This window comes from Coregonus lavaretus (genome assembly GCF_964263955.1).
Source record: "Coregonus lavaretus genome assembly, chromosome: 4".
Taxonomy (NCBI): domain Eukaryota; kingdom Metazoa; phylum Chordata; class Actinopteri; order Salmoniformes; family Salmonidae; genus Coregonus; species Coregonus lavaretus.
Window position 1 is genome coordinate 3,067,841 of NC_139991.1, and position 23,777 is coordinate 3,091,617.

At 41.0% G+C, this 23,777-nt stretch overlaps 2 protein-coding genes across 3 annotated transcripts; one reads left to right on the plus strand and one right to left on the minus strand.

The window, feature by feature from the left end:
* Positions 1-267: 267 nt before the first annotated feature.
* LOC311128268 (U3 small nucleolar ribonucleoprotein MPP10-like) lies at positions 268-5,889 on the minus strand. Its single transcript, XM_084160322.1, has 11 exons — positions 5,782-5,889; positions 4,721-5,405; positions 4,443-4,588; positions 4,136-4,316; positions 3,859-4,000; positions 3,636-3,703; positions 2,893-3,030; positions 2,659-2,769; positions 1,331-1,438; positions 907-1,137; positions 268-668 (listed from the first exon to the last, which is right to left on the minus strand). Exons 1-11 carry the CDS (start codon positions 5,865-5,867, stop codon positions 519-521), a joined length of 2,046 nt encoding a protein of 681 aa, XP_084016448.1. The 5' UTR covers positions 5,868-5,889; the 3' UTR covers positions 268-518.
* On the plus strand, positions 3,925-7,173 carry LOC311128271 (methylmalonyl-CoA epimerase, mitochondrial-like). Of its 2 annotated transcripts, none has more exons than XM_084160327.1 (3): positions 3,925-4,009; positions 6,451-6,800; positions 6,931-7,173. In XM_084160327.1, the coding sequence occupies exons 2-3, from the start codon at positions 6,492-6,494 to the stop codon at positions 7,081-7,083; spliced, it is 462 nt and encodes a 153-aa protein (XP_084016453.1). In that variant the 5' UTR covers positions 3,925-4,009; positions 6,451-6,491; the 3' UTR covers positions 7,084-7,173. The 2 variants fall into 2 exon arrangements, with proteins under 2 accessions (XP_084016453.1, XP_084016454.1); XM_084160328.1 differs by lacking the exon at positions 3,925-4,009 and adding an exon at positions 6,027-6,156.
* The last annotated feature ends 16,604 nt before the right edge of the window (positions 7,174-23,777 follow it).

The following is a 23,777-nucleotide window of genomic DNA, read 5'->3' on the forward strand; positions in this document are numbered from 1 at the left end:
CACGGATTAGTAAAGAACTCCCCTCACCTGGTTGTCTAGGTCTTGATTTAAACGAAAAACCAGCAGACACTAGGCCCTCCATGGAATGACTTTGGCACCCGTTTTACAGGGTCAGCCATAGTAGTATGGGGCCCCTGGAGCAAATTATGGTTGAGTGCCTTGCCCAAGGGCACATCAGCAGATTTTTCACCTGCTGCCCCAGATCGATTAGCTGAACAGATCAATAGTGTGAATCTAATTGGTCACAAAAAGTCTGAATAAATTACATAATGACAAGTCTTGCTTTTTTTATTATTGCAAATTACAAACTTGTGAGCACTGGTTAACATAAATTACAGCTTTCTCGTTTAAAAAATCTGTACAAAGAAATATGCATCATCATAACACATACATCATCATAACAATCTAAATTCCCACGGGGGCCAGTATGGAAAACCCCCGAAAAAAACATGTATGCACTAACTGTAAGTCGCTCTGGATAAGAGCGTCTGCTAAATGACTAAAATGTAAATGTAAATTTACAACTTGAGTTTGCTGGCTGAGACTTCTTTGTGTTTCTTCTTCTTGGAGCCCGGGTCCTTGGCTCCTTTGATCTGGCTCTTCACTTGGTCTTGTAGTTGGGAGAAGAAGGCAGAGGAGGAGCGGAGAGCTTTATCCTTCCCCTCATCCTTGAACAGAGAACAAATAAAAAAAGCTCAACATCTATTTTTAAGAAACTATTTGCAAGTGTGACTGACAGCTGAATCCTAGCTATTGTAATACTTACAAATGAAAATGTGTGGAGCACACAATGGCCTTATCAGTCTATATTGCTCACACAGAAATATAATGGAGGGGCTTGTATTTGAAAGACAACGTTAACTAAATATAAAAAACGAGACATGCAGAGAGAAAGAAAACACTGACCTTCAATAATGTTGCTTTGCCTCCCTTTGTGAGTTTCTTGAGGTTTTCTGCCACCTCTGCCTTTGATTGTTTCTTATTCTCTCCAGTTCTGTTAGCCTCCTTCAGTTTCTGTCTCTTCTCCTTCTCCTGGATCTTGATGCGCTTCACCTTCTTCTTCTTGCGTCTGTCTCGTTTCTTGTCTGTGGAGGTCTTTTCAGAGTCACCCAGCACGTCGCCAGCCTTGTTCTTCTCCTAAGATCAGAAAGGAAATGGTGTTACCCTGTCCTCAGAAGCATCTACTAAAAGGCTACTATGATGGACAGCACAGTAGTTCATTGGTTGTCTTCAACCCTTGAATGCTTTTGTATGCGTCAGTGTCCTCTACTAGAATATGATTTCCCATAACGCCTTCATGAAATGTTATGGAGAGGTATGCATGACAAACCTTGACTTCCTCTGGAGCCAATAGAGTGGCATTACTAGCACTGACTGGAGCGACTTCCTCCATAGCAATAGAAGGCAGATTGGAGACAACTTTCACTTCAGGAACAGGCTGCATGACAAAGAAAAAAACATCAATATTGTGCAAAAAGCGTTTCCACATTTGTACAAAATCCTTCATTATAAACTGGGTTGTTCGAGCCCTGAATGCTGATTGTCTGAAAGCCCTGGTATATCAGACTGTATACCACGTGTATGACAAAACATTTATTTTTACTGTTCTAATTATGTTGGTAACCAGTTTATAATAGCAACAAGGCACCTTGGGGGTTTGTGGTATATGGCCAATAAACCACGGCTAAGGGCTGTATCCAGCCATTCCACGTTGCGTCGTGCATAAGAACAGCCCTTAGCCGTGGTATATTGGCCATATACCACACCCCCTTGTGCCTTATTGCTTAAATATACCATCTTTAAAGACAAGCATAAATTCTGGTTGTCATGCAAATGCTAGTGTTTAGTTAGGGGCGGCAGGTAGCTTAGTGGGTAAGAGCGTTGTGCCAGTAACCGAAAGGTCGCTGGTTCTAATCCCCGAGCCGTCTAGGTGAAAAATCTGTCGATGTGCCCTTAAGCAAGGCACTTAACCCTAATTGCTCCTGTAAGTCGCTCTGGATAAGAGCGTCTGCTAAATGACTAAAATGTAAATGTAGTTTATTAGGATCCCCATTAGCTACTGCACATGCAGCAGCTACTCTTCCTGGGGTCCACATAAAACGTATAAATACATGACATGTACAGAACAGTAATAGACAAGAAAATCATAAGATATTACATTAAAAATAAGAGTTATATATAGGAAAGAGAGACGACAAAAATACTACTTACACACTATTCATATATACAGTACAGTTAAATTGGATCTTTAGAAAGAGGAGAGGCGCTGTGACACAATGTTTTTTTAAAGCTAAACTTGCTTTTTAGCATTCCACGATGACATGGTTCTATACATAACTGAGCGACGCATTAAATCTGTTTTTGGTTTGGGTACCGTGAAAAAACCTATAGTGGTGTGTCTGGTGGGGTATGTCTGTTTGAAGTGTATGCAAATAGATTATACAAGTGGTTAGGCATTTTCAACACACAACTGTTTCTTAAAAAGACTAGAAGTGAAGTAGTCAATTTCTCCTCAACCATGAAAGACTATCATGCATGTTGTTGATGTTAGTTCTGTGTCTGCAGTTAAGGGCAAGGGCAAGGCGTGCTGCTTTGTTTTGAGCCAGCTGCAGTTTTGCAGTGTCCAGGGCACAAGGAAACATTGACAGGAAAACTCACCGGTTTGGGTGTGAAGTGGAAGTTAGAGAGAGCGTCAAGTTTAAGGAATAGAGAATCCATGAGCTTTTGAATTTCTACATGGGCTGGGTTTTCTTCTTCCTCTGTCTTTTGCTGAAATACAAGGGAAATAGATCGAAATAATAAAAATAATAAATTCAACAAACAAAAAATGCATTCATTGCAATATAGAGAAAAGCCAAGTATGTTCACACTAAAATATAATGGAATAACTACCTGATTCTGCTTGAGGTACTCTTGCTCATAAACCTCTGCAAGGCTCAGCTTGCTCTTCTCATGGTCCAGAGTCAGCCTCTTCTTGTACTCAAACACCTCTTCCTTAGGCTTCTCCTTGCGCACCACATCATCCCACACCTTGGAAAAAAATACATGTCAGAAAATAAAAATTGCCTTTGAAATGTGCCAATGCGGTTACATCGGAACTAAATACTGGATAGACCTATATTTGTTCCACCCATTTACTCAGAATGAAACGATGATGACACATTCAGCTGGATCCAACTGAGAATAGTTGTTCAGTTTGTTGTCAAGATGGAGTTAACAGTCTCTAAAGACGCGTTAGCTGACAACGTCACGAAAATGATCCATGCGATTCAATGGTGCAGACGTTGGTGTGTTGTTGAGATTCTGAAGGGCCAGATACTGTAGCATTGACAAGAAGCTGCCATGTGGGGAATCTTAGGTGACTCTTCTCAGCTAGTTTGATCTTGTTCTTGATACTATGTCTTGTTTTTAGGTGTTTTGACTGATGTCATGTCTATGCTAAAATGGCTCAGATTCACTAGCTAGCTAACCAACAGCTATGACGATGTACTTGAAAGACAAGTTCTCATTGTGCAAATGTATGTTTTCAATAAACATTGGAGACATATAGTTTAAATGTTGTCAGCAATCTAAGCCAACCCGGTCTGTTTTGCCCCATAGTTGAGCATGCGTTGGTTTTGTTGCTATACACTGACCTGGTCTTTAATTCTCTGCTTGATGATGTCCTCCAGCTGCAAAGTGGTTTCCTCTGTTACAGCAGGGGCTGAGAGAAAACAGAGTAAATGTTACCTGACTGAACAAACCCCCTCTCTCTCTCACACACACAGCCGACACAAACTTGCAGTAAGTAAAATACTAAATAATCTCCAACAGGAATGACAGCTAAACTGAACAGACTGACAAGTATGTGGTACGTACCCATCCTGGAGGCCGAGTCAAATGCCACATCCACCTCCAGAAGGCTGTTCTCTGGACGAGTCTGAGCAGACACCTCTCCTGTCAGTTGCCATGGCTTCTCTCCCATGGCAGCCTTTTCCAAATCCTGGATCTTTTCAGCCATCTGTGTAAGGTAAGAATTTACCATTTCATTAGTGTGCTACATAAAGTTCTATATACGGCAGATGAAATGAGAGTAAATGAAATTACACCCAACCCAATTTAGATATTCTGAAACAACCCTTGAGGAAAAGCTTGCCTTGTCTTGTCGTTTCTCAAAGGATGATTTGGATTCAGGTTTTGTAGCATTTTGAGACTTTCCTCCAAAGATGTCCGCCATCTCTTCTCCCTCACTGTCGTCACTTTCTCCAGGTAGGTTAAAGGTCACCCGTTTCAAAGCCTCCTTGGCTTGTCTGCACTCTTCATCCTCAACGAAGTCCCTAAAACAGCAAAGGAACAAACACAACACGTATCTTAAGTACAAAATGAATATCCCTCCCCTATATTCCCTATTGATGCAATTCCAACCATGACATTAATATGAGATTCCTGCATCAGCCACTTACTCATTTTCTTCATCATCATCTTCATCTTGCATCCCATCCATACTGTTGTCCTCATCCTCTGCGTCTGATTGGTCAGCTGTTTGTGCAGGATCATCATCCACAGCATCAAAGAAGTCTTTGTACTTCAGATTCCTGGAACTTTTCAGCTACAGAAAGAACATAGTACATTAATAGGAATTTAATCAGTGTGTTGGTCTACAGTAATGACCAGAAACACCAAACACATGTAGCTGAACAGTAGCTAGGTCTGGCAGAGAGAAAAGCAATATGATACATACTGTGCTTGTCTTTTTGTTTTCTTTGGAAGAAACATTTTCACCGAAGAGGTCTATGTCTTCATCTTCATCTCCAGAGGGCAAGTCCTGGAAATAGTCTACATCATCATCCCCCTCCTTCCCCTCCCTTTTGTCCATATCGTCCAAAAAGGACTCCATCTCTGAGAGCTTGAAGAACCTGTCATCAACCTCTGATGGAGGACCCAGTGGTTTTGACTCTCTCCCCGCTGAGCATTTCTTCTGTTTAGCTTGTTTTTCTAATGCGTCCACATCAAAATCTACATCAGAGTCCTCGTCTGTGTTATCCCCTCTCAAGGCATCCATAGCAGTTTTAAGCATGGGTGGTTCTTCTCCTTCCCCATCTTCCAAATCCCCATCTCTCATCTCCTCTTCTATGTCGTCACCATCTTGTTCATCCCCTTCATCTGGCTCCTCGTCAGCATCCTCTTCATTAAACAGGATACTCAGAGCTGTATCCAAGGCAGCCTGACTCACTGCTGTCTCAAAGTGCTTCAGCACTGCAGTATTCTGGAGCTCCAGCTCCTGCCATATCTGTTCCTCATCAAAGTTCTCAACCACCAGCTGGTCCAGAGGGCTTCCCTTTGAGTCTTCTGGCTCATGGGTTTTGTGTAAATCATACAGGGTCTTAGTGAGAGAAGTGAAGTCTGTTGCCACTCCATCCTGAAGACTATACACACAAAGAAAGAATACAACTAGCAATGTTTGTTAACAGCATTCTTCAAGTAGTACAGTGGTTAGTAGCAGTCTTCTTCAACCAACCCTGGCTTTGAAAACCCACAGGGTGTGCATCGGTTTGTTCTAGCCCAGTACCCACACCTGGCTCAACTAATCATGGGTAGCTAAATTATTAGAATCAAGTTTATCGGTGCTGCTGGGCTATCTTTAAGAATATTTGATGACGTGTTCTAGCTAACTAGCTATCCAAACAGGGAATGCTTGCTAGATGCTAGCTAGCCTTAGCATTGTGTAACGATGGCAGCAAGTGAGTGAATTGATTTTAAGTTAAACATATCTGGATATTATTATAAAGATGTTGCACTTACCTAAGAAAATTTTCTGGATGTGCAGTTTTTATGTTTAGTAGGTTTAAACAGCTCTCCAACGTGTTACCTATTTCCCCGGTAGCCATCGTTTTTCCCTCACATGGGAACATGTGTGTAACAAGAAAATATGCTCCCCCCGGAAACAAACCTCTGTTGTGCTACAAAGATCCGGATAGCAGGTCCGGTTTAGATTTAGCTAGCTGGATAGACAACATTCATATCCCAAATAACTGTATTTACAAGTGCAACATACGTTTTTAATTGAAAAGCAATATACGTGTGCTCTATCCCATTGTCTTGACATTCAAACCGATTCGCTATCCTACGTTGCACGAATCTTCGAAAATATGGCGGCGTCCGTGTTGAAGGTTGCATGTAAGTATAGATATCTAGTAACTATCTGTTGTTGTTAGCCAGCTTGCTAACGTCAGGTTATAAATAGTGTTTCACATGTCAGAAACAGTCTCTTTAGACGTTTTTATCTCGGGCTACACAACAAAAGAAGCTAGATCCACCGTTGTTAGTGCAGAATTACTTTTAGCAAGTGTTCCCTGTTGCTAGCTACTTGACTTATCCAGGTAGCATATTCAATCAAACATGATCCGTACTCCGGAGGAGAAAAAAAAACGGTTTGGCAGTATGGCAGAACTAAACACTCTGTTTCTTTAGTTACAGGTCTCTCAAAGTGTGTTCGTCACACTTGTTCTCCAATGCTGAGGACACTTTCAACCTCAACACCACTCTGCCAAGGTATTCCAGGATCTGTCTGGAAACTGGGAAGGCTGAATCACATTGCTATAGCTGTACCAGACATGGAGAAAGCCACTGCTCTTTACAGAGATGTGCTGGGGGCTCAGGTCAGCGATAAAGTTCCCCTTCCTGAGCATGGAGTCTACACTGTCTTTGTGGAGCTGGGTAACACCAAGCTGGAACTGCTGCACCCACTCGGGGAGAAGAGCCCCATTGCAGGCTTCCTACAGAAGAACAAATCTGGTGGGATGCACCATATCTGCATTGAGGTGAGTCAGTCTTAGCAATGCTGCATGTGCTGTTCAGCCCACATGAATGGGCTGTATTCACTCACTCTATCCTTATCTCCTTGTCGGTTCTCTAATGTAATCATATTGTATGTTATTTTTGTGATTTCAGGTTGATGATATCAATGCGGCGATAGTGGATCTGAAGGCTAGGAACATAAGAACCCTGTCAGCTGAACCACGGATAGGTGCTCATGGGAAACCTGTCATGTTCCTCCACCCAAAAGACTGTGATGGAGTACTCGTGGAACTGGAGCAAGCCTGAATACCCACAGGTCTCATAAACTCTGTAGTTCACAATTAGCCGGTTTGAAAATTGATTCATTATTGCACTTTTTCCACCAGTAATAATGATAGCAAATGTAGATTTTTTTAAATATGTGTAATACCAGGGTTTTGAGCTTGGAAATATAAAACAGTGGGGAGAACAAGTATTTGATACACTGCCGATTTTGCAGGAGACGGAATCTAAAACAAAAATCCAGAAAATCACATTGTATGATTTTTAAGTAATTAATTTACATTTTATTGCATGACATAAGTATTTGATACATCACAAAAGCAGAACTTAATATTTGGTACAGAAACCTTTGTTTGCAATTACAGAGATCATACGTTTCCTGTAGGTCTTGACCAGGTTTGCACACACTGCAGCAGGGATTTTGGCCCACTCCTCCATACAGACCTCCAGATCCTTCAGGTTTCAGGACTGTTGCTGTCGCTGGGCAATACGGACTTTCAGCTCCCTCCAAAGATGTTCTATTGGGTTCAGGTCTGGAGACTGGCTAGGCCACTCCAGGACCTTGAGATGCTTCTTACGGAGCCACTCCTTAGTTGCCCTGGCTGTGTGTTTCGGGTCGTTGTCATGCTGGAAGACCCAGCCACGACCCATCTTCAATGCTCTTACTGAGGGAAGGAGGTTGTTGGCCAAGATCTCGCGATACATGGCCCCATCCATCCTCCCCTAAATACAGTGCAGTTGTCCTGTCCCCTTTGCAGAAAAGCATCCCCAAAGAATGATGTTTCCACCTCCATGCTTCACGGTTGGGATGGTGTTCTTGGGGTTGTACTCATCCTTCTTCTTCCTCCAAACACGGCGAGTGGAGTTTAGACCAAAAAGCTATATTTTTGTCTCATCAGACCACATGACCTTCTCCCATTCCTCCTCTGGATCATCCAGATGGTCATTGGCAAACTTCAGACGGGCCTGGACATGCGCTGGCTTGAGCAGGGGGACCTTGCGTGCGCTGCAGGATTTAAATCCATGACGACATAGTGTGTTACTAATGGTTTTCTTTGAGACTGTGGTCCCAGCTCTCTTCAGGTCATTGACCAGGTCCTGCCGTGTAGTTCTGGGCTGATCCCTCACCTTCACCTTTTATACAGGTAACGAGTTCAAACAGGTGCAGTTAATACAGGTAATGAGTGGAGAACAGGAGGGCTTCTTAAAGAAAAACTAACAGGTCTGTGAGAGCTGGAATTCTTACTGGTTGGTAGGTGATCAAATACTTATGTCATGCAATAAAATGCAAATGAATTACTTAAAAATCATAGAATGTGATTTTCTGGATTTTTGTTTTAGATTCCGTCTCTCACAGTTGAAGTGTACCTATGATAAAAATTACAGACCTCTACATGCTTTGTAAGTAGGAAAACCTGCAAAATCGGCAGTGTATCAAATACTTGTTCTCCCCACTGTATATATTGGTTTGTTTTCCTATTTTTAAGAAAATATTTATCTGCCTTAAAAGTTAGTGTCTATTTGCCTCTGCTCTGAAAAAATGCAATGATTGACTCTCTAAGCACTGTATGGTGTGTCAATTCACATTTATTAATTAATTTCACGTGCAAGTCAAATGTGAAATGTACATAGATAAATGTTTTTATGTGAAATAACTCAACATTTATTTTCAAACTGATTTAAGCTGAGATGATAGAGCTGCTGGGCAATGTTTATTAGGAGCGAATTCATTAATCATGCACCTTTCAGCTGGCTCTCAGGAATAGCCAGTCTCTCTCTCTCTCATTGTGAAGAAAAGCAAAATGGCCTTATGATTTGCAACTTATGGAAATCTAATTTGAAATTGCCATGCAACTGGACAAATGTCTTAATATAAAAATGTATAGACTGATATGATAAGCATATATTGAGTGTAAAGAGGTTGTTTCAGTGTACTAAAAGCATTTAAGCTTAATTGCATTGACATCTAAGCAGCCTGTCCAGTCTTGTCTTTAGTGTTGCAGCTTTTCTTATTTCCTCAGTGCCGTAGTTCTCCAGGCTGTTAGGAATTGGAGGGAATAACTGCAAAAGGAACTTCCTCACAGTTTCTGCATGAATATAAATTCATAGCCTTCAGCATATATTCCTAATTACATTAGTCAGGCTCTTGTTTTGGAACAACATTTCAGGCAATGTGTTTATGTCGCTGACTTTCTGCAGCGTTAAACATGTAATAGTTTAATTTGCTGTGAAATATGCACATTCAGTAGCTTTGCCCATAATGCGTCACCAGCCTGGTGCTTAGATTAATCTTTTTACTGAACACAGAAAATAAATTCCATCCTGTAAAATTGATACTTTCCAAATGCTGGGGTTAAAATATTTATTCCAATGTCACAGTTACCTTATCACTGTAGGAATGATTGAAAGCCAATTTGTTATGTCTGTTTTGGGACATATGTCTGGGCAATCGTACTGCGCCATCGTCAACCTGAACTAAAGGGAACAGGATCTTATCAGGACGATTCATGGGTGGTTGTATTTCAATATTGCTTAACATTTCAGCAATTTGTGTTGTCTGTCTGTCTGTTTCCTAAATAAAAGGATTCACTAAGATGGCAATCTTTGTTCAAATCACACACAACATAATATTAACCATAAAAAGGGGTAGTCCCTCTGACTGCATAGTCTCCCTTTATATACTGTACAGTGCCTTCAGAAAGTATTCACACCCCTTTACTTTTTCCATAAGCATTCCTCATGAAGCTGGTTGAGAGAATGCCAAGTGTGCAAAGCTGTCATCAAGGCAAAGGGTGGCTACTTTGAAGAATCTAAAATATATTTTGATTTGTTTAACACTTTTTTGATTACTACATGATTCCATGTGTTATTTCATAGTTTTGATGTCTTCACTATTATTCTACAATGTAGAAAATAGTAAAAATAAAGAAAAACCCTTGAATGATTAGGTGTGTCCAAACTTTTGACTGATACTGTAAGTATTCAACCCCCTGACAGTGATTACAGCTGTGAGTCCTTCTGGGTAAGTCTCTAAGAACTTTGCACATCAGCATTTGTTTTCCTATTTTTAAGAAAATATTTATCTGCCTTAAAAGTTAGTGTCTATTTGCCTCTGCTCTGAAAAAATGCAATGATTGACTCTCTAAGCACTGTATGGTGTGTCAATTCACATTTATTAATTCATTTCACGTGCAAGTCAAATGTGAAATGTACATAGATAAATGTTTTTATGTGAAATAACTCAACATTTATTTTCAAACTGATTTAAGCTGAGATGATAGAGCTGCTGGGCAATGTTTATTAGGAGCGAATTCATTAATCATGCACCTTTCAGCTGGCTCTCAGGAATAGCCAGTCTCTCTCTCTCTCATTGTGAAGAAAAGCAAAATGGCCTTATGATTTGCAACTTATGGAAATCTAATTTGAAATTGCCATGCAACTGGACAAATGTCTTGATATAAAAATTATAGACTGATATGATAAGCATATATTGAGTGTAAAGAGGTTGTTTCAGTGTACTAAAAGCATTTAAGCTTAATTGCATTGACATCTAAGCAGCCTGTCCAGTCTTGTCTTTAGTGTTGCAGCTTTTCTTATTTCCTCAGTGCCGTAGTTCTCCAGGCTGTTAGGAATTGGAGGGAATAACTGCAAAAGGAACTTCCTCACAGTTTCTGCATGAATATAAATTCATAGCCTTCAGCATATATTCCTAATTACATTAGTCAGGCTCTTGTTTTGGAACAACATTTCAGGCAATGTGTTTATGTCGCTGACTTTCTGCAGCGTTAAACATGTAATAGTTTAATTTGCTGTGAAATATGCACATTCAGTAGCTTTGCCCATAATGCGTCACCAGCCTGGTGCTTAGATTAATCTTTTTACTGAACACAGAAAATAAATTCCATCCTGTAAAATTGATACTTTCCAAATGCTGGGGTTAAAATATTTATTCCAATGTCACAGTTACCTTATCACTGTAGGAATGATTGAAAGCCAATTTGTTATGTCTGTTTTGGGACATATGTCTGGGCAATCGTACTGCGCCATCGTCAACCTGAACTAAAGGGAACAGGATCTTATCAGGACGATTCATGGGTGGTTGTATTTCAATATTGCTTAACATTTCAGCAATTTGTGTTGTCTGTCTGTCTGTTTCCTAAATAAAAGGATTCACTAAGATGGCAATCTTTGTTCAAATCACACACAACATAATATTAACCATAAAAAGGGGTAGTCCCTCTGACTGCATAGTCTCCCTTTATATACTGTACAGTGCCTTCAGAAAGTATTCACACCCCTTTACTTTTTCCATAAGCATTCCTCATGAAGCTGGTTGAGAGAATGCCAAGTGTGCAAAGCTGTCATCAAGGCAAAGGGTGGCTACTTTGAAGAATCTAAAATCTAAAATATATTTTGATTTGTTTAACACTTTTTTGATTACTACATGATTCCATGTGTTATTTCATAGTTTTGATGTCTTCACTATTATTCTACAATGTAGAAAATAGTAAAAATAAAGAAAAACCCTTGAATGATTAGGTGTGTCCAAACTTTTGACTGATACTGTAAGTATTCAACCCCCTGACAGTGATTACAGCTGTGAGTCCTTCTGGGTAAGTCTCTAAGAACTTTGCACATCAGCATTGTACAATATTTGCACATGATAATTTAAAAAATTATTAATGCTCTGTGAAGACATTTTCGTGTCTTGCCATAGACTTTCAAGCTGACTTAAGTCAAAACTGTAGGTAGGCCACTCAGGAACATTCAATGTTGTCTTGGTAAGCAACTCCAGTGTATATTTGGCCTTGTGTTTTTGGTTATTGTCCTGCTGAATGGTGAATTTGTCAACCAGTGTCTGTTGGAAAGCAGACTGAACCAGGTTTTCCTCTAGGATTTTGCCTGTGCTTAGCTCTATTCTGTTTCTTTTTATAAACAAAAAACTCCCTAGTCCTTGTCGATGCCACCACCATGCTTGAAAATATGAAGAGTGGTACTCAGTTGTGTGTTGGATTTGCCCCAAACATAATGCCCATATTCAAAACAAAGTTCATTTCTTTGCCACATTGTTTGCAGTTTTACTTGAATGCCTTATTATAAGCAGGATGCATGTTTTGGAATATTTTTTATTCTGTATAGGCTTCCTTCTTTTCACTCTGTCAATTAGGTTAGGAAGGACGCCTGTATCTTTGTAGTGACTGGGTGTATTGATATGCCATCCAAAGTGTAATTATTCAATGTCTGCTATTTGTATTTATATCCATCTACCAATAGGTGCCCTTCTTTGCGAGGCATTGGAAAACCTCCCTGATCGTTGTGGTTGAATCTGTTTTTGAAATTCACTGCTCGACTGAGGAACCTTACAGAGATGAGGTAGTCATGAAAAAATCATGTTAAATACTATTATTGGACACAGTGAGTCCATGCAACTTATTATGTGACTTGTTAAGCAAAGTTTTACTCCTGAACTTATTTAGGCATGCCATAACAAAGGAATTGAATACTTATTGACTCAAGACATCTCAGCTTTCATTTTTAATTAATTTGTAAAAATGTTTACATACATAATTCCACTTTGACATTATGGGGTATTGTGTGTAGGCCAGTGACACAAAATCTCAATTTAATCCGTTTTAAATTCAGGCTGTATCACAACAAATAATGTGGAAAAAGTCAAGGGGTGTGAATACTTTCTGAAGGCACTGTAATTCTTTCATAACTTGCCACTGGAGGCAAAGATTAATGGATTTTATTGCATAATATGAAGTATGATGGTTTCCAATCTCCTCCTCTTTCTGTTATGTAATGTCATTTAGCTAAATATGATCACTCAAGGAGCTGCACACTGATGCATTAGGAATAATTACTGGCTTATAGATACATTCACTCCCCATTCAGTGAAATCTCTTTAAGATCGTTTTTAAACAGAAATGTCACCCTGTTATGTGACTGGTTATCTTAGGTTAAAATATATATATAACCTCTCATATCCAATTATGCAACAATAACATTGTAGTCATTTTTGTCACTACCATAAAAGTGATTTGTAAATTGAAAAGTGCAGAAAATATGATTCAGATGTTTTTTTCTCCCATCCAAGCGTGATTTCTGTTAGGCTATAGATTGGCTATAGATTTGCTATAGCCTATTAATTGTGATCAAGCAAAAATAAATAGGATGCCCAATTATGGTGTTTTGTTTGGTCGCACTGTACTCTTTGTAAGGCTATTTTCTTTCTCTCCATTATCTTTTCCGTCTCGGTGGTCGGGTGGGGTTTGAGTCTATCGCCTCTGGTTGCCGCCACTCCACGGTAACGACGGGAGAACCACAGATGTTTTACAAACTGTGGGAGAACCCTTATGGGGAGAACTGCAGTAGGGTCTTTATACACGTTCCGGGGCAGCTTCAACTGGTACTTATATTTTGCAGATTCCGGGGCTGGTCCGCTTTCTCTCGATGTAATCTGATCCCGTGCAAGTGTCTTGGAACCATCATCAGCTTTCACAATTCTGAAAGGGAGGTGACTTGAGCGACCGAAGAACATACGTTGAATTCAGCAGGTAAGATAGTGTGGCCTTCATTTATCTACAAAGACATTTTAGATTTATCATTACCGGTGTGTCGAAAAGAAAGGTGCTTTTTGGTCCATTATTCCTAGAGCATCTTTTGAAGAGAGCAGACAGCAGCCATGGGATAGGCTGATCATCTGCAACTAACGTTAGCTAATTCACCAATATGTATTTTTAACTGCCTGCTCGACACACTTTTAATGCGGGTAAATGTGTCTAATTATCCAATAAATTCTGCATTCTCCTTTGCTTAAATGCTGGGAATATAAACCTAATCTGAACAAATCTATTGCAAAAATTGTATCTTTAAGTTATGGTGTTATATGGAGAAATACATTCTGTGGCCACATCTACCTCAGATGTTGTCATAATCGTAGTAGGCTGTGCGATAAAGTAGCCTAGCCACTGAAAATATTTTGTTGACTTGTGTAATTGTAAGGTGATCTATGCCTCTCTCTCTCTCTCTCTCTCTCTCTCTCTCTCTCTCTCTCTCTCTCTCTCTCCCTCTCTCTCCCTCTCTCTCCCTCTCTCTCCCTCTCTCTCCCTCTCTCTCTCTTACACACACACACACACACAGAGACCATGTGAATTTCAGATCACAACTGGTCCAAAAATAATTTAATCTCCCCCTTGACTGTATGTGAGATTCATTGTAATTGTGTAATTACATTACAGCATAATACAGAATTGACATGATATAACAGTTATGATCGAAAGCTTGGATTTCCCCTGATCTCTATGTGTTGGCTAGGAGGTTATAGAGTGCCTAATGAATAGGTGAAACACTCTTACCAGAAATGATTGTACTGGACTCCTTTGAAAAACAGATTTAATTGCAATTGTTACAGTAGGCTATGCTGTAGTTGTGCAGTAACCATAAATAGTTGTTACAATACTACTGTCATAGTCTGTCGTGACAGCTAGCTGATTTGGTTGTGGGTTCAGAGAATACCACTGTCATAACACAAGTGTTCATGCAAATGGGAAAACCGACTTGTTTTGTAATCTCTCTCTTGTCATTATGACAGGGTTATTGTTATTTGTTTATTGGTCTTATCATCATAACATAGAGAGGAAATGCCAGGTGCCACTTTAAAAGCTGAGTTTCATCATCATCTTACCAATACATAAACACACACCTGTCCTGCACCACACACGCACACACACACACACACATGCACACACACCAGCGCCACAAAATGGACTGCTAATGAGAACTGTCTGCTTTTGATGCTCTTAGGGTTGATTTCCTTTGTCTGTTGTGTACCACTCTGTTCCAGAGCTAGCCATACAAGAGGACAGAACAGACAGCCCACTCACTGTAATTATTTTTGGTGTATTGTTCTATAGAAACTCAAGGAGACATGTCAGGGTTTCTAAGCTCAGTGGAGTCAACTCGTGTCCGGTCTGTCTGATGCTGTTGCATATTGATAGAAATATATTTGAAAGCCTACATAAAAGCAAGCCCAACTAAATCTGAAATTGGCCTTTAAATTAGACAAAACCATGTTCTGATTACATGTTGATTGTCCTTTAATCAGGCTTGGTACAAATTATAACTGCTTCAAGACTGTAGAATTGAAAGATGACACACAGATGACAGCTTGATGACAGCATGTTTCACATTTTTGGCTTAGGGGCTTGATGCCAGTCTTAGCTCAATACATGTTTTATTCATATACACTATGTATACAAAAGTATGTGGACACCACTTCAAATTAGTGGATTTGCTGACAGGTGTCTAAAATCGAGCACAGAGCCATGCAGTCTCCATAGACAAACATTGGCAGTAGAATTGCCTTACTGAAAAACTCAGTGACTTTCAACGTGGCACCGTCATAGGATCCCACCTTTCCAACAAGTCAGTTCGTCAAATTTCTGCCCTGCTAGAGCTGCCCCGGTCAATTGTAAGTGCTGTTATTGTGAAGTGGAAATGTCTAGGAGCAACAACGGCTCAGCCGTTAAGTGGTAGGCCACACAAGCTCACCGAACGGGACCGCCGAGTGCTGAAACGCCTAGTGCATAAAAATCGTCTGTCCTCGGTTGCAACACTCACTACCGAGTTCCAAACTGTCTCTGGAAGCAACGTCAGCATAAGAACTGTTAGTCGGGAGCTTCATGAAATGGGTTTCCATGACCGCGCAGCCGCACACAATCCTAAAATCACCATGCGCAATGCCAAGCGTCGGCTGGAGTGGTGTAAAACTGGACTCTGGAGCAGTGGAAACACGTTCTCTGGAGTGAGGAATCACACTTCACCATCTGGCAGTCTGACGGACGAATCTGGGTTTGGTGAATGCCAGGAGAACGCTACCTGCCCGAATGCATAGTGCCAACTGTAAAGTTTGGTGGAGGAGGAATAATGGTCTGGGGCTGTTTTTCATGGTTCGGGCTAGGCCCCTTAGTTCTAGTGAAGGGAAATCTTAACGCTACAGCATACAATGACATTCTAGACGATTCTGTGCTTCCAACTTTGTGGCAACAGTTTGGGGAAGGCCCTTTCCTGTTTCAGCATGACAATGCCCCCATGCACAAAGCGAGGTCCATACAGAAATGAATTGTCGAGATCGGTGTGGAAGACCTTGACTGGCCTGCACAGAGCCCTGACCTCAACCCCATCGAACACCATTGGGATGAATTGGAACGCAGACTGCGGGCCTTATCGCCCAACGTCAGTGCCTGACCTCACTAATGCTCTTGTGGCTGAATGGAAGCAATTCCCCACAGCAATGTTCCAACATCTAGTGGAAAGCCTTCCCAGAAGAGTGGAGGCTGTTATAGCAGCAAAGGGGGGACCAACTCCATATTAATGTCCCATGATTTTGGAATGAGATGTTCAACGAGCAGGTGTCCACATACTTTTGGTCGTCTAGTGTATCTTGTTTCAGGATGACTGTAAATTAGAATACAGTAACATGATGACTGATTTTGAAGATGAAAAAATACCAACGTTTTTGGGGTTGTTTTACATAATACCCACTGCGCACACACTGGTTGAATCAATGTTGTTTCCACATAATTTCAATGTAATTATGTTGAACCAATGTGGAACAGACATTGCATTGACGTCTGTGCCCAGTGGGTAGTCTCAAATCATGAGCAAGTTCATCACCAAATTACATTTCAACTTCATTGTGATGTTACATTCATATTTGGAAATTCCACTTAGGAAATGGCCATTCTGTCCTAGATTAGTCTGGTTTAAAAAGGGCCCCCTGGGGAGCCTGGGGAAGGTGTGCAGCTCTGGAGGCACCTTGGTCCCCAGCAGGTGGGCTCACTCCACGCTCCACGTTCTGGCTGGCTGGCGCCTGGCGGCCTGCCTTCTCCTGACCCTCTCCCCTCTCCCAGCCGTCAGAGAGGGTGCTCCTCTGCTCGTTCCTGTTTTATGTGTGCCACAGGAGCTGAAGGACAAACACTGTGTCGCAGCAGCCTGCTGAGATCCTATTCATGCAGCAGCAGGAGAATCCTAAATTGGACTCTTGCGGATGAGAGAGAGCCAAGAGAGAGGTTGTTCATGGGGATCTTGTTTCCTTTCTGCTCAAGCTGACTAAGGTGATGATTATAACGACTTTGACAAGCGAATCTGCTAAGGCTAGGCTTGATCTCTGCTTTTTCAGATAAATGGCTATTACCTTATTTACAGCAGTACACTGTACACTTTATCAAGATAAGATAATTATATTCTGCTATGGTCCTGTGAATGACAGAAGCAAGCGATGTCTTCATAGTAGCCTAATTCAAATGTTATGTTTGAACAGAACCGTTTTCACCTCAAAAGCTACTGTCACACATAGCTGTTTATGATATATGATGTGTCCTTTCATTTATTTGCAAGCCAGTCATGTAGGCTACTGATGTCCAAGGACAGTCAGTTGCCCTCTGGCAGTGGGTTGTGTCCAAGATAAGATGTGTTGAAGGTTGGAGAACTCTCTCTACTGCCTCTTGTGGTGTTTCTAGACAAGTCTCTCAGCCTGCCGCGCTCCCAAGGAAATCAGTTTGACAGTTGATTAATGTAGGAATTCGTTTGAGAGTTTACAATTAGCACCCCAGTTATTGCATGGTATTACTTCCTGGAACATTAGTGTATTTTTGTAGCAGTACAAATGGAAACCTTTTATCAGTAGCTTTTCTATTTTAAGATAATGAAAATGTCATATGCTATCTCAAAATATAAAAAAATATGGTTCAGGAGTAATTTGGATAAAACAGGCTTTGTGATCAGATTTTTAGATAGCAATCCAGGTGAACCGTTTTCATGATTTGTAACTTGGCTCAGAAAGTAGCAAAAAATATGTTTTATTTAAGACACACAGACATCTCTGTATGAAATATGTCTGTGAGCTGATGTTTAAACCTGTGGTAATGTTCCTTTAGTGCAGGATGTTAACCTGCAGGAGAGCTGTCAGCCGTGTGCTATCACTGTGTTATGAGAGATGTGGCTGTGAATTAGGGATGAGGAGAGTATAATCAGAGGCTACTCTTTGATCTCATGGCATTGGGACAGCTTTTTATACTTTAAAACATCCCTTTGTGGCAATATTTATTTCCTTCTTTCAGTATAGCTTAACTGTTTAGGGGGAATCCATCACCACTTTGTGTAGTGTAGTTGCTTGTCCACAGTTAAAATGCTCTGGAATTTAGTGGGATTGGTGTGGGTGTTCACTTTCCATTGTGGTTGTAGTATGTCATCAGGACGTGTATGTTGAAAAGGGGATTTGCATGTTTTCTATAAGTCGTGAATCACAGGGACAAGCTGTGTGATTACAATCTTTCATGTTTTAAATTTTGCATTTTTTTGCTGGGGAACTCAGCCAACATCCAGCTCACCCTTAGTCATTTATGCTGTGATGGCTTCAGAATACTCTGCTCATCTTCCTTCACTAAAGTGACATAACATTTTACATTTTAGTCATTTAGCAGACGCTCTTATCCAGAGTTAGCGAGTGCATACATTTTCCATACTGGCCCCCCGTGGGAATCGAACCCACAACCCTGGCGTTGCAAGCGCCATGCTCTACCAACTGAGCTACACGGCACACAACAAACTCTCCATCTCAGTCTAATGCTAAAAGAGAAGAGAGAAATACAACTTTGGAACATCATTAAAGAACTCAAAGTAGGATTATTTCCATCTTTGATCAGAATCGTTCATTCAAAAACTGAAGCTTGCGGCTATATATTTGTCTTTGAGGCACTGCTGTTCATTAATATAAAAGCAAAGTTAAAAACAGCAAGTCATCAGGCGTTTGAAATGCTCTAGTGATTAGTGAATGATGATGGCAGCCACCATTATGCCCTGCTAGGAACACTAGGTAATTAGCAGGGCCACCTGACCTACCTGCTGTGGAGGGATGGGAGGGACGCCGGTTACATATTTTTAGACACTGCGTTTACCCTTCCTTACACACTAAGTGTTCAGTTAGCACAGTCTAGTCTAATGAATGATGGGACTCGTCAAGGGGAAATCATTTCTCGGTCCACATAGAGGTTTGATTGTTCAATCAAAGTCATAGCAGGAAGGATGACTTACTACCAAGTCGTGATACCTGAGACTATAGGTCTTTCTCCCCCCAGATCTTTTACTTTGTGTTGAGGATGGCGAGGGCCCAAGGCAGTCAAGGCAGGCTTGGTTAGTGGCATATTGATTCAGCACCCATCTCGTTGATAATTTGTAGCAATCATTCTTCAAAACCTGATGCCTTCTTTAAAGTGTGCTGTTTATCTGCAGGGATGAGAAATGAGGAGCGCTCTGATATTCAGCCTTTTGAGGGTTTCATAGATAGGGTGGAAAGCCTTTTGATGTGAGCTGAGCAGTTTTCTGGCAGAGGGAAAACACAGAGAGCCAGCCCTCCTGCATGTGAATAACTCCCACAGTGTGTGTGACTCATATCTGTCTCTAGTAGAGAGCATGTTCCTCCTCAAACTCCTGCTCCTCTATCAATAACCACTTTACACTGCTTGCCTGCCACGGTTATTTCCCTTCCGTCTGTTGTTGGCGTCACACTGAACGTAATCACACCCACCTACTCTCCCCGACCCGCCGGCCGAGTGTGAAGTATGAACAGAGGGTGCTGCTGGAGGAGAGGGGTCTGTCTTGTCAGTGACCTCTAGCCTTGGTGGATGACCCAGATGAAATGGTTTTCAGCTATGAGAGATGTGGATGTCTGACAGTCCTCATTGGGTCATATAGGCTTTGCTGAGTGTGCTGAATGATGCTGAGACATTTACTTTAGTTTGGCTACCTGGAAATGGCACTTTAATCTTTAGAGCAATAAGGGTATGCTATACAGCTGGAGAGAGTCACACACTGTATGGACTGAGAATTTAGATGAGTGTATGTATGTATGCTATGTATTGTAAGAATTTGAAACCCTTACTAGATATAATATTAAAGAATTGGTTCACTATTTCTGAAGTACATTTCCATTTTTATGTTAATGTATTGCTATAGAAGGGTGCAGCCACTTCTTTTTTCAATTCCACTTGTTTTTGGGAAACTTACCCCAGCCATGATAGACTTCCTAATTGCTCGTTGTGCAGTGTGGGGGCGTCCAAAAAACATCAACAACAGCTCCTAAAACACCCAAATACTGTACGTCCTTTTAGACATTATCCGCAATGCTATATTCCATTTTGTGTGACTTGAACTGTTTCCCCTACACAGCTGTGCCATTCTCCATGAAGCCTGCTGCTAGACTGGACAGAGAGTTATTGCTTGAGTTGCAACAAAATAAGAAAAATATAACATGCGATAAAGTTCGGAATGACACAATTTAATGTGTACAACATCTAAAGACCTGCATCACTATAGCGTGTCCGTTTCTAAAAGGATGTATTTGGGTGGTTTTGGAGCTTTTGTTCATGTTTTTTCAACTCCCCCACAATGCACAATGAGCAATGAGAAAGTATATTGTGGCTGGAGTAAGTTTCTCAAAAACAAGTGAAATCGCAAACAAAGTGTCTGCACACTTCTATAACATACCGTTTACATCAGAAATAGAGATTTACTTAACCAGTAGTGAACCACTCATTTAACTCCATTTGACATGTTGTTAACTACAGTACATTATAGGGCTGGCACAATTATTGTATAACTGTGTAACCGACGGTTATGGATGAAGACCACCATGATTTTTGACCGCGTCACAACCGTAGTACATTATATTATTTGCTGGTTTTATTGCCAAGTATATCTGTGTAATGTAGGCGGAACGAATGCTTCTGTTGAATTATCTGAGCTTTAAGGAGCCCTGATTCAAATCTGTAGACATTATGTCAATGGCGAGCTGGTGTCTCTCAGAATCAGTGAGGTGATATCTGTATGTCATTTCCAGATCCCAGGACATTAGCATTTAAATGAACTAAACCCAATTACACTTTCAGAGGCTGAATGAAGCCACCTTTGGAAAAAATAAAAATTGGCAACAAAAAAACCTTGAAACCCCTAGAGAAAGCCCCATTCACGCCTGTATAAATCATGGGTGGCCCTAAGAAAGCTTATTAACACCCCAAGAGGGAGGCAAGGAGAATTCTCCTGTGCCTTTTCAAATACCTTCAATTGAGCAAAGCGTGGAACTAAAAGCATGCAGACCGACAATCCATATTACTCTTTCATCTCAGTTCGATTATTTCTTTTGTAAATAGCCTAGAGAGGCATCATTTATCATTAGTAGTGACGGCAGATTTATGACAAGTGTGAGAAAAACTTTAGCTGCTGCATACATTTAGTCTGAAAGACCCTGTTATCTACATACTCTTGTTTCTCATAGTAGTTAGTATGTCTGTCTGCTTCTATTTGTCCTTGTGAATATGTAGGCCTGCAGTATGTAGTAGGCTTAAGCTTAGGCTGCTACATTGTGTGTAGGAGGGCATAGTGAGGCTGCAGGTGTGTGTGTGTGACCTTGCTATACCTATTACCAGTCGTCCTGTGCATTGCTGCAGTGTTGTGGTTCAACAAAGCCCACCTTCGTCTTTGTGTGCTTCCTACGTTATGTCATTATTACTACTTTGGCTCGACTGTATTCAGTGGGCCTGCTCATTAGCCACTGTGTTTCTGGGAGGATTGCATGACATTAGCATTTTAAATGTAGAGGAGAGAGGGCTTCGGCTATCTGCTACAATGCACTGCTTACTGGCCACACAGCTGGATTGCTTTCTCTCTCTCTGCAAGAGAAGGATATTAGAATGGAAAACAACCATTTCTACAGCAGTCATGAAAACATTGACTTATTTTAAGTTGTGATTTAACATGATACATTTCACTGCAAAGGCTAGCCTGCAATTGAATCGTATGTGTATTTAAAAAATGTTCTTTTATTTATTCTGGTCGACATGTTGTTGTTGTAGCTCTTGTATCTTGGCAGTTTGAGACATTTCAGATGATGGTTAATCAATGCCATGATGGATTTAATTTAGAAACAGCAGCTGAGGGAGTTTGATCTATGGCATACTCTGGAAAAGCTCCAACAGCTTCTGCATGACAGAGAGAGAGAGATAGAGAGACAGAGAAAGAAAGAGATGTCAAACGAGCTATCACTTCCACTGTTACAAGCAGGCAACCTCTCCACCGCGCAAATTGAGTTAGCCTAATAAAACAATCCCCATAAAAATCTGTCAGTTTAAGCTAGAAATACACTACCGGTCAAAAGTTTTAGAACACCTACTCATTCAAGGGTTTTTCTTTATTTTTACTATTTTTTACATTGTAGAATAATAGTGAAGACATCAAAAGTATGAAATAACACACATGGAATCAAGTAGTAACCAACAAATTGTTAAACAAATCAAAATATATTTTATATTTGAGATTCTTCAAATAGCCACCCTTTGCCTTGATGACAGCTTTGCACACTCTTGGCATTCTCTCAACCAGCTTCACCTGGAATGCTTTTCCAACAGTCTTGAAGGAGTTCCCACATATGCTGAGCACTTGTTGGCTGCTTTTCCTTCACTCTGTGGTCCGACTAATCCCAAACCATCTCAATTTGGTTGAGGTCGTGGGATTGTGGAGGCCAGGTCATCTGATGCAGCACTCCATCACTCTCCTTTTTGTTAAAATAGCCCTTACACAGCCTGGAGTTGTGTTGGGTCATTGTCCAGTTGAAAAACAAATGATAGTCCCACTAAGCCCAAACCAGATGGGATGGCGAATTGCTGCTGAATGCTGTGGTAGCCATGCTGGTTAAGTGTGCCTTGAATTCTAAATAAATCACTGACAGTGTCACCAGCAAAGCACCCCCACACCATAACACCTCCTCCTCCATGCTTTACGGTGGGAACTACACATGCGGATATCATCCACACCGCGTCTCACAAAGACACAGCGGTTGGAACCAAAAATCTCAAATTTGGACTCCAGACCAAAGGACACATTTCCACCGGTCTAATGTCCATTGCTCGTGTTTCTTTGCCCAAGCAAGTCTCTTCTTCTTACTGGTGTCCTTTAGTAGTGGTTTCTTTGCAGCAATTCAACCATGAAGGCCTGATTCACACAGTTTCCTCTGAACAGTTGATGTTGAGACGGGTCTGTTACTTGAACTCTGTATAGCATTTATTTGGGCTGCAATTTCTGAGGCTGGTAACTCTAATGAACTTATCCTCTGCAGCAGAGGTAACTCTGGGTCTTCCATTCCTGTGGTGGTCCTCATGAGAGTCACATTAATAATATGCATGTCAATCTCTCCTGGCTCAAAGTGGAGGAGAGATGGACTTCATCACTGCTTGTGTTTGTGAGAGGTGTTGACATGTTGAAAGCACCGAGCTGTCTGTTTGAACGACTGGCACACAGCTCAGACACCCATGCATACCCCACAAGACATGCCACCAGAGGTCTCTTCACAGTCCCCAAGTCCAGAACAGACTATGGGAGGCGCACAGTACTACATAGAGCCATGACTACATGGTACTCTATTCCACATCAGGTAACTGATGCAAGCAGTAGAATCAGATTTAAAAAAAGAAGATAAAAATACACCTTATGGAACAGCAGGGACTGTGAAGCAACACAAACATAGGAACAGACACATGCATACACACACATGATAACATACGCTCTTTACACACACACGTACACATGGATTTTGTGTTGTAGATATGTGGTAGTGGAGTAGGGGCCTGAGGAAATTTGTTATGAATGTATTGTAATGTTTT